The sequence below is a fragment of the Ailuropoda melanoleuca genome, chromosome 6, assembly GCF_002007445.2.
Source record: "Ailuropoda melanoleuca isolate Jingjing chromosome 6, ASM200744v2, whole genome shotgun sequence".
Classification (NCBI taxonomy): domain Eukaryota; kingdom Metazoa; phylum Chordata; class Mammalia; order Carnivora; family Ursidae; genus Ailuropoda; species Ailuropoda melanoleuca.
Window position 1 is genome coordinate 48,394,924 of NC_048223.1, and position 15,345 is coordinate 48,410,268.

The window sequence follows — 15,345 nt, forward strand, 5'->3', positions numbered from 1 at the left end:
TTTATGTGATAAGACAACTAAAGAAATGCCATACGATTTTATCTGAACTATTATTATGTATCATTCTTATGAGTAAATACAAAGAACATAGAAAAACATGCATTTTCTTTTCTGGATATACATATCAAATGTTTAAATCAAGTTCCTGTTAGTATTTTCATAATCACCTCAAATTAACTACAGTTCAAACTTTTTTTTTTCTGTCGCATGTTTTCTCTTTCCCACCTGTGGATACATAGGCATAAGTAAGTAAATAATATCCTTCTCATATGAGGCATTAGGAAAGAAAAGATACAAGAGAATAGATTAAGTTTTACTCTAAATATAGTAATATTCATCTTTTACCATGGAGTCATTTGCTTTTAGAAAGAAAGTTCTATCTTCTATATCTCATTCCCTTTTGGTAACTTGGAAGCCTGTGCCTCCCTAGAAGCGTATCAAAGTTCTCACTTTTAATTTGTTAAAAGTATTTCGAGATGTCTCTCAATCAAAAGTGATGTGGTCCCATTATGTAGATAGATTTGTTCTTGGTTTAGTTTTTCTTGGAAAGAACTATTTTTAAAAAATTGCCAAATAATGTGTCAAGTCCATTTAAAAAAAATGACTTTGCAAGATCAGGAGAAGGGTTTGATGTCTGTTTAATCCAAATTATCTATCCTTCCGGAATTATCCAGGTGGGCTTGATATGCCAAGTCCACCTGTGAGGATTCTCCCTTTGTAGTTTGTATCTTTGTGAAATGACACAGGATCAACTTTGGCCTTATATAGCATTTTATTGCCTCACCTGCCATTCTTGTTTTTCAATGTGGCCGCTTAATATTTATTCACAGTATTTTCTTTTCTTTCATTCGTGCTGTGTGAGTAAATATTAAACAATAATAAAGTAAATGTTACTCTGTTTGAGCTTGAGAGCAAAATCTGAGGAGAGACTATTCAAAACCAGCCAGCCTTGCTGGGGGGAAGGTCCCAGTGCTTTCATTAGAGATACTTGCTTACGTCCTTTCACGTAGCTGACTTTATTCATCACTCTCAGCCACTGTAACGCAGTGTCAGTGTGTGAGCAAATCTTCCAGGGATATTGAAACTATGTGATTTGAACATAAGTCTTTTCATTAAAGTCAGGCTTGACCCAAATTTGATGCAGATCATATTCAAAATAAATACCAATAGGCCCTCTTCTTATTTGTGCTGTTTATAGCATTTCAAAATGGATTCAGCTTAAAAGTGAAATAGAAGGAAATAATCTCTGTCCAGATTCTAGCATAACTTCAATATCTCAATTGTGATTTTGAACTCTGAGAAAAATTCTCCCATCTGTCCTTGGAGTCTTTAATTCTCTAATCTAGGGAATAGAGAATTCCTTTCTGTATTCTCTTACAAGCTTTATCTCAGATAGGAGTGTACTTTTAGCTCCAGGACGGAATGACTGAGATGAGAGATAATGGTACCGAATCAGATACAGCTAAGGAACCTTCTCCCTAAACAGACAGCTCTGAGTATCCTCAACCAAAGCAAATGATCTGAAACCATTAGCCAAAATGCTAGTTTGCAATTTGGAGAATCATGATTTCTATATAAGAGAACTGTTATGTGTGGTCGTGGATACTTCGCTGTATCAAACTAACTGGAAAAAAAAAGTCTACAGATTGATGCATTTTCTAAAAAAAAATGAAAAATTTTCATGCTACTCACAGCTCTCAAGCTTTTCTTGCCCTGCCTTTTTGAGAACAGGGACATGAAAGTAATGTCTGGCTTCAGTAGATTAGTGTTATTTGGCCTTCTATATTTTGAAGTCGTAATGAGAACCATAAAGACATCTTTCTCATGAAAGCTGTGTCACGACCTGTTTCCTTACATTTCATTATCTTCTTTTCTTTCAAGTCTTTTCCTTCTCTACCATTTCCAACAAAGCAGGGGAAATAAGTCAGTCTCGGAAGACAGGAAAAGTCCCCACACTGTGATGCCCTTTTCTTCCAGCACTATTGAGGCTCACAAGCAGGCTCATGTAGATGGCTCCCTTAAGAACAACCAGCCCAAGTCAGCAAGAAAATTCACACTGATGTCTGATGAGGACACCCTAAGTATCCACAGTACTCTGTATAAGGAAACTCTAGATCCAACACCAACAAATTCAGACTTTTCACTAAGAACAGATTTTATAGACTCATTTTTACCCAAAACACAAGCCAGGAGTAAGTCCCTGAGGGGCCCAAGAGAAATGTTTCAGAGGATGTGGAATCAGCCAATCTGCTTCCCTCAGAGACCAGTGTGGGAACTTCCCAAGAGACCAGAAACCATAGAGCTGGAGCAATGGCGGAGCCACAGGCAGAAAGGTGGAGAGGAAACCACTGGAACCTTTCCAAACAAAAGAGGTAGCAGTAATCCCCTGCCTACAGCTGGAGATTCAAATGGACCCGAGAGAGGAGAAACAAGGCAAGGTGAATCACAGCTCACACATGGAGCAGAGCCCTTGGAATCTCTGTCTTCAGACTCCTCACGTTTCTCTCCTTCGTCTCACTCCTCCTACTCCACTTTGCCAACTGTTTCAAGAACTGTGGAACTCCAATCAGAACCTGATGTCATCCTTTCTCCTGCTGACTGTTCCTTGGAACTTTCTCCTTCAATGCCCTGCATTTTAAATTCCCCAGTCTTTAGGAGAGAGACACCCACATGTATGTTAACAGTTGAAACCAGAAGGAACATTTTTGAAATCCTTCCCAAACCACCAAATATCTCCCCTCCTCTTCCCCCTCCTCCTCCTGCACCTCTTGTCCTTACTCCGTTTGCTCTTTCCTGTGTTCCCCCTCCTCCCCCTCCTCCACTTCTTCCACTTTCCACCCCCCCTTCTCCTCCCTCTTCTTCTCCTTCCCCTCTTCTGCCTTCACTTCCTTCCCTCTCTCCCCCTTCCCCTCCTCTTCCTTCTCCTCTGTCTCCTCCAACCTGGACTCCGTCCACTAAGTGTGTCTGTGTACCCACTGTTAAGCGCACTGTCAGTGTGATGCCTGCCGAGGAAATGGAGTCTTCTGTCAGACAACCACCAGCATCTGCAACAGTGTGTCATGCAGACCCTCAGAGAGAACCAAAGGGCATCCTCAAGCATATTAAAAACTTAGCCGACCTTGAAAAGTCGGTAGCTAACATGTACAGTCAAATCGAAAAAAACTTTCCACCAAAACACAACTCAAGACTTGAAACTAGTTGTCCTCCAGAGATAGAAACTGCGGAAGTGACTGAACATGACCAGGGGAATTTGCACAGTATTTTCGAGGGCATTGAGAACCCATCTCACAGTCAGTCTACTGCACTGTAATGTTGCTTTTCCTGTTTTAACTGGACAACTCTTTTGTTGACCAAAATCTTCAAGTGGAGGCAAATTTGAACATTAAAGAAGATTCCATTCTTCTACCCTAAACTCAGTGCAGTGCTGTTTTTTCCTCATTTTTTTTTACTTTTAAAGATTATTAACCTCATCATTTCTAACTCATATTATAGATTTAACTTAATTTTCTTAACTACGAAGTAGCATTATTTGTCTGCATTTATTTAAAAAGTAAGTAACTTCAATCTGTTTTTCAATGGGAATATGTGGGCAAGCAAGTTAGATCTCCAGCTTAAACCAGTGGCTTGTTAGCATGTTAATGCAGGAATGCCTACCTTTACTTTTTGATCATAGATTTACTGAGTGCTCCAGAAAAAAAAAAAAAACAGTTAAAATAATCTTAAAAAATGATATCATAGGTTCTGTTCCTTCCTTGCAGCCTATGTATTTGGTAAGGTTAAACACTACCAAAGTAAAGATGTTATGTATCTAGAAATGTAGGATTTGACAGATATTACGGTATTCCACAATAAATCCCTGGTGCTATAAGATGTAGTCATCTGTTTTCTTACAAGAACATTCTTTATTCTGGCTTGCTTTTATCTTACTAGTATGCTTATACATTTGAAAAATCTTCTACTTTCTCAATTATGGTCTTACTCTGTTTATTTCTCATTATGCTTTCTCTTCCCTTCTGTATAATGAAAATCTTGAGTTGTTGGCTTTTGTAAGACATTTCATTGTTCCCACAGATGTTTAAAGTGACCTTCAGTTTTGCTTGTCAACATTTTGATATCATCTTGTAATTTTATCAGAGGATTCTCCTTCAAAGAAAATATTTTTTTCCAGTTTAATAAATTCTAATCAGTTTCACCAAAATAAGTTTCGATAAATGTCTACGAAGGTTTAGTATGAATTTAGTTACTGTTTGATTGATGAAAATTATAAATATTTTTATTAAGTTTATCAATAATATAAAATGTCTATCAAAATTTTAGAAAAGTATATTGGCTTCATTTTTAGTTACCTTTCATTACTCTCGATAAATCATCTAAATTTAGTTGTACAAATAAAATGTAAACACTTTAAATAGAAATAAAAAAGGAATTTATCTAGTAAACTGTCATCAGTTTTATATAGGCCTTTACTCTTTGTATTAGGCAAAGAGGATAAAAATGTACACTTCAGAAAGAAATTTTGTGTTGTAGTTCTCAGAACTCAACTCGGTAAGTTCTTAAAGGCATCAGCTCAGCTAAGTGCTATCTTCTTCCTATCTTCTTAGTGAAAGCTACACTTGACCAGCACGTAATTACACTGTTTCCCATATAACACATGGAATAAATTTTATTTGCAATTCCCCACTTTGAATGCAAGTGTAACTATTTGATTTATTCTGCAGTTTTAATATTGTAGAAGATAAAAGTCTGCACAGAAAAACAGAGCACAATTTTAAAACACAGGCAAAATCCTTGCTTGATTGTTTCCATTTTAAGTATATTCACATAGGCTCAGGGCCTTATGACGCATCATTCCAAAGGTTTTGTTCAGCTCTCACATCATGTGACATTTCTTCAAGAATTTGGTCTGTCACCCCTAATTAATAGTATCAGATTTAAAAAAAAATCTATAAATCTAATTATTTCATAAGCTCCTCTGATTCAGATTCTTTTCATCCAAATCAAGAGTAATTTCCTTCTTGGGGTCCTTGAACGTGATTCTTCTCTCTCTTTCACTGAAACACTTCAGTTGGAGTTTTTGTTGGTAGCTGGTCATATGCACGAGAACTTGTGCTATTTGGCGGACTTTTACAAGGTATTATTCACGATTGTGTAAGCCTTCAATATGACTGTGTGTTTTTTAAAACTATTTTCTATCGACTTCTTGGATATGTGAAAGAAATTCCTTGATAATGTATTCTCTGAATAATTACCAAGAAATATAAAAACTCCAAATAACAATTTTATGTAGTTATCTACAGCCTTACAGAATTTATAGCATTTTCTACATCTTTATAATATTTGTTGAGTCTAAATATTTTACTAGTGTCTTACGCTTTTCAAATGAAACATCCATTCCCATGTTTTATATTTAATCTAGTTTTTTACTTACACATTCTATTTAGAGATCTCCGACTTCTTCATAAAAGTCCGTTAGAACTCTTCTGCATGAGACCTATAAATATTCTTTGAGTACACAGGCCAAAATATTATTCCTCTTCTCAATCCCTGAGTCCCCACAACCTGACAGCCAACCTCCAGAAAAAGAATACCATTTTTTTCTTTTGCATCCTAATGTTCTAATTAGTGCATAAGAAATTATTAGATATATTTTTAAAAGACAAAAGTAGGTTACCATACATTTTCCTTATTGTTAAAAGTAAATGTAACACATAAAAATGATGTGAATAATTAATACACATTGGATATAACATACATAAAAATGCACCAGTATTATATGACTGGTCTTAGAAAAATCAACAGGAAGTCGTGTTAATTTAAAGCCTACAGACAATGATACACATTGATTCTGTTATACAGGTCACTTTGTGCCTTTGTGAGCTGAGACAATACAAATCACCACAAGAAAGATAACAAAAAAGTTAATGGAAACAATGTAGCTTATCTCTTCATATTTTATACTCTACCTGTAGGGGAAATAACTGCTAATGAAAAAAGTTAGCTTAAATATCCCGGAGAATCAAGCCTGGCTTTGGTTGGACACTTCATATCATGTATGTGACTTGATTCTCATTACTCAAACCAGAGTATGAGCTGTCTCTATCTATTCTCTGAAAGATACAAATTGAGGAAACTTTTAAATGCTTTAGAAGGATTATCATTCTCATAACTATTGGCAGAACCATAGAGGCAAAACTCACTAAAGAACCATTTCAAATAATGAATTGCCAACAGGATGAAGTAAGCATTACACTACCAACCATTATTACCAACCATTTCAATCAGCAATGTCTTGACCACTTAAGATCTGTTCAGATAAGTAGACTTATTTTGCAAAGGCCTTGTAATATTTTAAAGAAATTTTCTACAGAGATTGGTTGGTTGGACCTTAAAGTTATGTATGTGCCTCTATATAGCAGTTCCTAGCTTTATATACTTGGTTCATAACATCATACTATACATATGGTACTTCAGGTCAACTGTAAATAATAGATAAAAAATCTTTATAATGAATGGCATTCAACACTGAAAGCATTGCATACTTCCCCCCCTTCAAGTACAGTCGAACACTTCCCCAATTTGTTGTCCATGAACTTTATAAATCTTTATGTAATATTGAATATGAAAGAAAATGAAAAAATGCAGCTCTTACATTAATGTCACATAATGTCATCAACCCCTAAAAGTAGTCAGTATTCTTCATTCATTATTTTTAGAATAAATTGATGCAACAAAAAACATCTTACAAACGTTTGGAAGAATATATTCTAGTCATCAAGGTCATTTTTCATCCTGGACCAATATGCTTTTCATGTATAAAATACGTCTTTTCCCCAAATGAGTATCTTGTATGTATCAAGACTCGTCTAGGTTAGAGATGATATAGAGTACTTTTAATCTGGTTGACAGTAAGAGTCAAAGTGTGTTGTTACACACCACTGAGATAAAATAGATTGTGTAAGGTGTGCTGTTCGTGTGGCACGAGGGTCTGGGCTGATAGTTGTAGTAATGCAGGCATGAAAACTTGATCTTCCTGTCCTGGTAAACTGCCACAAAATGTATTTCTCACTGAAAGAAGTTTTAGTAAAAATTCCCTTTTCATTTTTCTCAGATTTAATAAAACACCCTTATCTATAATTTTATTCCATCTGAAACTCTAAGTTGTTTAATACTGACTTCTTTGTTTCTGCCTTGCAGGAGAGGTTATGCATCAGAGGTAAGGGCTTTATGGTGTTTTATAAAGCTTAGTAGGAAAATATTTGCGTTAGAGGCAGGACTGATTGTCGTTCTTTCATAGCTAGGGTATTTTCCTTTATTTCAATAAAACTTAAGAGTATGCTGTGCTATTTATTCTCTTTTATACCTGTTGCTGTTTTGTTCTGGGATTTTAAGGGGGTGAACAAATATCAAATGCTCACTTTTCCAAGGATAAATGTATTGTTTCCTGAATCGCTACTAATCAGTATTATGACATTCGCCCAAATTTATTTTTCTAAGGCTAGAAATCTACTTTAGAAACCTGGGACTTTTGTCCCTTTTACCAGAGTCCAAGCCTCCTTCCTAACACATTAGAGCTCAAGATCTTAAAGAGTCTTAAAAAGTCAGACTATGAGAAATTTCTGGCATTTCCATCATGTTCATTTGATTCTCGGTCTGTGGAGAAGATAGTGGACATTCTGGCCGGTGGGATTTGGCTAGCTGCCCTGAAAGTGGTGCTGTCAGTGAGGTCACTGAGGACCTACCTGAGTTTAGCAGACAACTTCCCAGTCAAGAGAGTGAAATGAGCTGACGACCTAATTGGCCGCTGGTTTAGAATGCACAAGTCTTAATATATTTGAAAATCAAGATGAATGCATTTAAGAATAATTGGTTTTCAGAAGCAAGTATCACAGCTAACAGATTGGATGAGACTATCTCTACCTTCAACTTCCTACTCCTTTAAATGAATGCCTTAACTAGACAAACTCATTCACAGCCACGTCATGGAAAATCGACCCTCCCTTCAGTCACATGGCTGTTGTCCTGGCCATTTCTAATGGCTGGTTCACCGCTGGAATCATCTCCCAGAATTTCTCTGCCCACATTCCCAATGTCATTCCCATTTAAGATTTGTGTTGTGTAACTATCCCCTCAAAGTGTGGATAAACCAAAATTTGAAGTCTCTTTTTCCCATGTGTTTAAAGTATAAATTATCAGGAAAGAGACCAGTAGTGACTGTGTTTCCTTTAAATGAAGATGGGGAAGGCTGAGAGGCAGTAGGAAGTGATCCCTGCAAAATCCAAGGAGGGACAGTCTCCCTGATCACAAAAGAATTTCCGAAAGCATGCTCAATGCTTGACTGTAAGCAACCCAGGTTTCGGTAAAAAGAAAAATGGGGAGCATTTCTTAAATGTGATGATGAGTATATTAACGACTATATCATTATGTTATGTGCTCTACCCTTCTCACTAATGAACCTGATTACATTTAATCTGATTGGGGAGAAAAAAAGAGGGCAATTTAAAACAAGGTTAAACTTGTTCAAAAGGATCCTGTGGCACGTGAAGTGCTTTTAAAATCGTAAATAACTTTTTATAAGAAGTTTGAACCAAAAAGTTATTAATAGGTTTTCATTTATTGTTATTAACTTTGATGTTAATTAAAAAACAGATGAAATGGAAACTAATTCTTTGTTATTTCACGGTCCAATATCAATAGTCAAAATACTGGTAGCTGTCACATGAATAATAACTCATAATCCCAAGGTAACCAGTTTTAAGCTGTGGCCTTTTTTTCTCTCTGTTCCAATCATGATCTCCCTTTTCCCCCTGAATTATTTTCTAAACCTTTTTCTATTTTAATTTCCTTTGGCAGCAACAGCAACTGCTGAGGCCTTCTCTTCTTAAACCAGAGGTATCAATTTTCTTTTTCTTTTCGACCTTGCTGAGTCTCCAAATATTTTATGTCACATTAAGGCCCGTCCTACACGCACGCAGAGTGTAATCATGTGGCATGATTTTATAAGACAGAGAAGAGGTGGTTTAAAATGGAAACAAATGCATAAATAAGTAAGCAAGCAAATCACTTCTTTCTTGCTTGCAAGGGGGCTGAAATTCCAAATTTTTAGCTTCATTCTCTAGGAGTTGGGCAAATAAGACATTTGCTCCTATTGAAAGCAAGCTATAATTGACTGAGACAAATCATGAACTGGATCAGTCACTTGTCTTAGTGGATCTGGATTCATCAGAACCATTCCTGAGATGAGCTTTGGATGAGGCAGCATTGGAGGAAAGAAAGCTGGCGTCGGCACTGAAATAAGGAAAGGTAGAAACTGGGTTGTGATAGTCTTTAATCATGTGATTCAAAATATACTGCTTTTGGTCACATGTCTACTTCAAAGTGCCTAAGACATTTTCTTCTGCAATGAGGAAAAGATACTCAGAATTATATAATAAATGCATATAGTTCATATTTACTGTGCTCATGTGCTGTCTAAATTTTGAAAAATAATGTTAATTTTAAATGTCTCTTTCTTTTGGCAGATTTAATATAAGTTCCACTTAAAAATTATTCTTTGTATTCCTTTTTTTTTAAAACAACAGAATCTTAATTTTACTAAAGAGAGGCATTTGTGATTAGAATTTACAAAATTTGGAGATTGAGTGGCAGGAATATTCAGCTTTTATAAAGTTTTATCAAAAATTTCTATGAAGGCATCTCCATAGACTATTGAAGCAGATAAGTTGGACTTAAAATCCAAATGCCAAGGCCTGGATGGAAGACTTTGGTCAAGATATGCACCCTCTCGAGTAACATTCTCATCTTCTATAAAATCTTGGCAGTCATATTTAGAGTATAAGCTCCTCCCTCAGCAACTGGAGCATGGCAGGAAGAAGTTCTGTAACATGACTCACTTGCAGTAGCATACATGTTTATTCTTTGTCAGAGAGATACTAAATTAATCCTGGCTTACGTTGAACACTGCATCAAAAACTAACTGAAAATCATCATCATCGTCATCATCATAAAATGCTTCTCTGTGGGGTCAGCAAAATGTGTGGCAACAAGGACTGGATGGAGCAGCAGGAAGGGTCCACACCTGCTGTCTGGTATGGCCAGTTAGGGATCTTAATGGTTCCCATGTGCTTCCTGCGTTGATTTATTTATTATCTTTTTCTGAATAGTTGATGCTCTGCCCTTCAGTAATGGGTGGTAGAAGAATTCAAGAGGGACCCTTCAGATTATTCCCTTCTACCATTCTCTGTCTCTTCCTACTCAGACCACAGAGAGACCAATTGAATCAAGGGTTAAGTTTCCTGAATTTCTTCCCAGTTGCTTCTATGCTTCTGTAATATTTTTTAAGTCATCTGATGCCAGATATATATCATAGCGACCAAAAGCTCAACTTTATTCTCCCTTTAGGAAAAAATGTGTGTGTGTGTGTATGTGTGTGTGTGTAAAGTATTCGATTCTAAGCCTTAAAACCTAAAATCCATTCGGTTGCATTAGGTTTCCATAAATATTTTTCATTATTGCTAAAAGTTACCAAATTCAACTTAAAAATCCTTTTTGTTTATTATTGTAGAACAAGCAGTTTGAGACCTTCCCTCTTAACAAATTTTAAGTGCATAATATAGTATGGTTAACTATAGTAACACAGTGTTGTACAGAAGATCATGAGAGCTTTTCCAACCTGCTCCATTGCAACTTTATACCAGTTGAAAGCAGCACCCCATTTCCCCCTCTCCCCAACCCCTGGCAACATCATTATGTTCCCTGCTTTTAGGCGACTATTTCAGATACCTTGTACGATGGAATTATGCAGCATTTGTCCTTCTGTGACTGTTTTATTTCACTTGGCGTAAAGTTCTCAAGGTCATCCATGTTGCTCCATATGGCAGCCAACTCCCTTGCTTTTTAAGCCTGGATGATATTCCACTGTATTTATGTACTGCATTTTCTTTCTCCATTCTTCCATTAATGGCCATTCAGGATTCAAATTCAGAATCATTTGGTGGTCTATTCTCAGTCTCCGTACATATTAGATGAAGTGTGTGTTCGCCAAACAGCTTCCAAGTTTTAGTTCTGAGATCAATTTGCTTCATTTAAACCAGTATAATCAGATTGGGTTTTAGATGCCTCAGAAATCTAAACCCACCAATAACCAAGGGAAAAAATATATATATATATAAAGTTACTTAGTTTGAATAACTTAAATGTAGATTTTAACTTTGTCCCAATTCGTATTGCTCTCTGTTGACCTCATTTCCCACCCCCTTTTCTGTAATGAACACTTTTTGTTGAAATAGAAGTATCGACATAAAAGCGTACGGATCGTACCGCACAGCTAGATCAACATTTACAAAGTGCGGTCTCCCTACTAGTGCTGCAGAAGCCTCTCCATGGTAACACTCAGATATTATTCCTCCTTTCCCTAACCACTCACCTGGTTCCTGCGTCTTTCCCCTAAGATAAGTAGTTTAATATGATATATATATATATATATTCAACTCTACAGATATATATTAAATTATTATATATAAATATATTTCAGTTTTGTTGAAGTATAATTGACAAAATTGTATTATATTTAAAGTATACAGTGTGGCGATTTGCTGTTTGGTGAGAACAGTTAAGTTCCCTTCCTTCCTCGCTCCCTCCTTCCCTGTCTCCCTTTCTCTCTCTCTCTCTCTCTCTCGTTCCCTCTCCTTTCTTTCTTTTCTTTATTCCTCCCTCCCTCCCTACCAGATTTCAGGTACACATTCAATGGTATCAATTGCAGTCACCATGTTACACATTCAGTCCTCAGAACGTTCTCATCTTAAAGATTGTACCTTTTTACCAACCTCTCCCTACTTGCCCCACTCCCAGGCCCGCACAACTACTTTTCTAATCTCCATTTCTGTGAGTTCGATTTTTTATTTGTTTGTTTGTTTATTTATTTATTTATTGGGTCTTCCACGTATAATTGATACAATCCACTATTTTTCCTCTGTGTCTGGCTTCTCTTATTTAATACAACATGAGATTCCACCCATGCTGTCACAAATGGCAGGATTTTCTTCTAAATGCAGACTTTTACTGCACCGTAGCAATATCCAAGCCAATGAGGTTTCTTTTTTTTTCATGTTTCTTCCTTTTTTTCCATTGATATTTTTTTAATCTTATTTTTTTTATTATTAACATATAATGTATCATTTGTTTCAGGGGTACAGGTCTATGATCCCTCACTCTTACATAACACACAGTGCTCACCACAACACATACCTTCCCCAACGTCCATCACCCAGCCACCGCATCACCCCCACCCTGTCCTCTCCATCAACCCTCAGTTTGTTTCCTGATATTAAGAGTCTCTTATGCTTTGTCTCCCTCTCTGGTTTCTTCTTGTTTCAGTTTTCCTTTCTTCCCCCATGATCCTCTGCCTTGTTTCTCAAATTCCACAGATCAGTGAAATCATATGATAATTGTCTTTCTCTCATTGACTTCTCTTAGCATAATACCCTCTAGTTCCATCCACATCATTGCAAATGGTAAGATTTCATTTTTGATGGCTGCATAATATTCCATTGAACCACTTCTTCTTTATCCATTTACCAGTTGATGGACATCTGGGCTCCTTCCAGAGTTTGGCTATTTTGGACATTGCTGCTATAAACATTGGGGTGCACATGCCCCTTCAAATCACTTCATTTGTATGTTTGGCGTAAATACCTACTAGTGTAATTCCTAGGTTGTAGCGTAGCTCTATTTTCAACTTTTTGAGGAAACTCCATACTGTTTTCCAGTGGCTGCACCAGATTGTATCCACACCAACAATGTAGGAGGGTTCCCCTTTCTCCACATCCTCACCAACATCTGTTATTTCCTCACTTGTTCATTTTAGCCATTCTGACTGGTGTGATGTGGTATCTCATTGTGGTTTTGATTTGTATTTCCCTGATGCCGAGTGATGTTGAGTATCATTTCATGTGTCTGTTGGCCATTTGGATGTCTTCCTGGCAGAAATGTCTGATCATGTCTCTTCTGCTCATTTCTTGAGTTGATTATTTATTCTCTGGGTGTTGAGATTGATAAATTCTTTATGGATTTTGGATATTAGCCCTTTATCTATCATTTGCAAATATCTTCTCCTATTCTGTCGGTTGTCTTTTGGTTTTGTTGACTGTTTCCTTTGCTGTGCAAAAGCTTTTTATCTTGGTGAAGTCCCAATAGTACATTTTTGCCCTTGCTTCCCTTGCCTTTGTGATGTGTCCAGGAAGAAGTTGCTGCAGCCGAGGTTGAAGAGCTTGCTGCCTGTGTTCTCCTCAAGATTTTGATGGATTCCTGTCTCATATTTAGGTCTTTCATCCATTTTGAGTCTGTTTTTGTGTATGGTGTAAGGAAATGGTCCCATTTCATTCTCCTGCATGTGGCTGTCCAATTTTCCCAACACACTTTGTTGAAGAGACTGCCTTTTTTCCACTGGACATTCTTTTCCTGCTTTGTCGAAGATTAGTTGACCACAGAGTTGACAGTCCATTTCTGGGATCTCTATTCTGTTCCATTGATCTGTGTGTTTCTTTTTGTGCCAGTACCATACTGTCTTGATGATTACAACTTTGCATTAGAGTTTGAAGTCCGGAATTATGATGCCACCAGCTTTGGTTTGCTTTTTCAAGATTCCTCTGGCTATCCGGGGTCTTTTCTGGTTCCATACAGGTTTTAGGATGATTTGTTCCATTTCTGTGGAAAAAGTTGATGGTATTTTGATAGGGATTGCATTGAATGTATAGATTGCTCTAGGTAGCACAGACATTTTCACAATATTTGTTCTTCCAATCCATGAGGATGGAACATTTTTCCATTTCTTTGTGTCTTCCTCAATTTCTTTCATGAGTGTTCTACGGTTTTCTGAGTACAGGTCCTTTGCCTCTTTGGTTAGATTTATTCCTAGGTATCTCATGGTTTTTGGTGCAATTGTAAATGGGATAGACAACTTAATTTCTCTTTCTTCTGTCTCATGGTTGGTGTATAGAAATGCAACTGATTGGTGTGCACTTATTTTATATCCTGCCACTTTACTGAATTCCCGTATGAGTTCTAGCAGTTTTGGGGTGGAGTCTTTTGGGTTTTCCACATGAATACCATATCATCACCTGCAAAGAGTGAGAGTTTGACTTCATCTTCGACAATTCAGATGGCTTTTATTTCTTTTTGTTGTCTGATTGCTGAGGCTAGGACTTCTAGTACTATGTTTAAGAGCAGTGGTGAGAGTGCACATCCCTGCTGTGTTCCTGACCTTAGGGGAAAAGCTCTCAGTTTTTCCCCATTGAGAATGATATTCGCTGTAGGCTTTTCATAGATGGTTTTTCTGATATCGAGGTATGTTCCCTCTATGCCTACACTCTTAAGAGTTTTAATCAAGAAAGGATGCTGTACCTTGTCAAATGCTTTTTCTGCATCTATGGAGATTATCATATGGTTCTTGTCCTTTCTTTTATTAATGTAATGTATCACACTGATTTGCAGATGTTGAACCAACCTTGCAGCCCAGGAATAAATCCCACTTGGTCGTGGTGAACAATCCTTTTAATGTACTGTTGGATCCTACTGGCTGGTATTTTGGTGAGAATTTTTGCATCCATGTTCATCAGGATATTCATCTGTAATTCTTTTTGGCGGGGTCTCTGTCTGGTTTGCGGTTCAAGGTAATGCTGGCCTCATAAAATGAGTTTGGAAGTTTTCCTCCCATTTCTGTGTTTTGGAACAGTTTCAGAAGAATAGGTATTAATTCTTCTTTAAATGTTTGGTAGGATTCCCCTGGGAAGCCATCAGGCCCTGGGCTCTTGTTTGTTGGGAGATTTTTGTTGACTGCTTCAATTTCCTTGCTGGTTATGGATCTGTTCAGGCTTTCTATTTCTTCCTGGTTCAGTTTTGGTAGTTTCTATGTCGCTAGGAATGCATCCGTTTCTTCCAGATTGTCTAATTTGTTGGCATCTAGTTGCTCGTAATATGTTCTTATAATTGTATTTCTTCTGTGTTGGTTATGATCTCTCCTCTTTCATTCATGATTTTATTTATTTGGGTCCTTTCTCTTTTCTGTTTAATAAGTCTGGCTGATTAATCTTGTTAATTCTTTCAGAGAACCAGCTCCTAGTTTCGTTGATCTGTCTACTGTTTTTTTTGGTTTCTATTTCATTGATTTTTTTTAATGTTTTTTTGTGTTAGTCACCATACAGTACATCCCTGGTTTTTGATGTAAAGTTCGATGATTCATTAGTTGCGTATAACACCCAGTGCTCCATGCAATATGTGCCCTTCTTACTACCTATCACCAGCCTATCCCATTGCCCCACCCCCCCTCCCCTCTGAAGCCCTCAGTTTGTT

General features: G+C 36.9%; 1 protein-coding gene across 1 annotated transcript in view; it reads left to right on the forward strand.

Moving 5' to 3' along the window:
- The window catches only part of PCDH15 (protocadherin related 15), a 1,685,023-nt gene that overhangs the window by 1,660,484 nt on the left and 9,194 nt on the right, over positions 1–15,345 (forward strand). The window contains exons 35-36 of the mRNA XM_034662367.1: positions 7,195–7,213; positions 8,851–8,889. Of these exons, the coding sequence (XP_034518258.1) occupies positions 7,195–7,213; positions 8,851–8,889 (58 nt within the window). The remainder of the gene's footprint in view (positions 1–7,194; positions 7,214–8,850; positions 8,890–15,345) is intronic.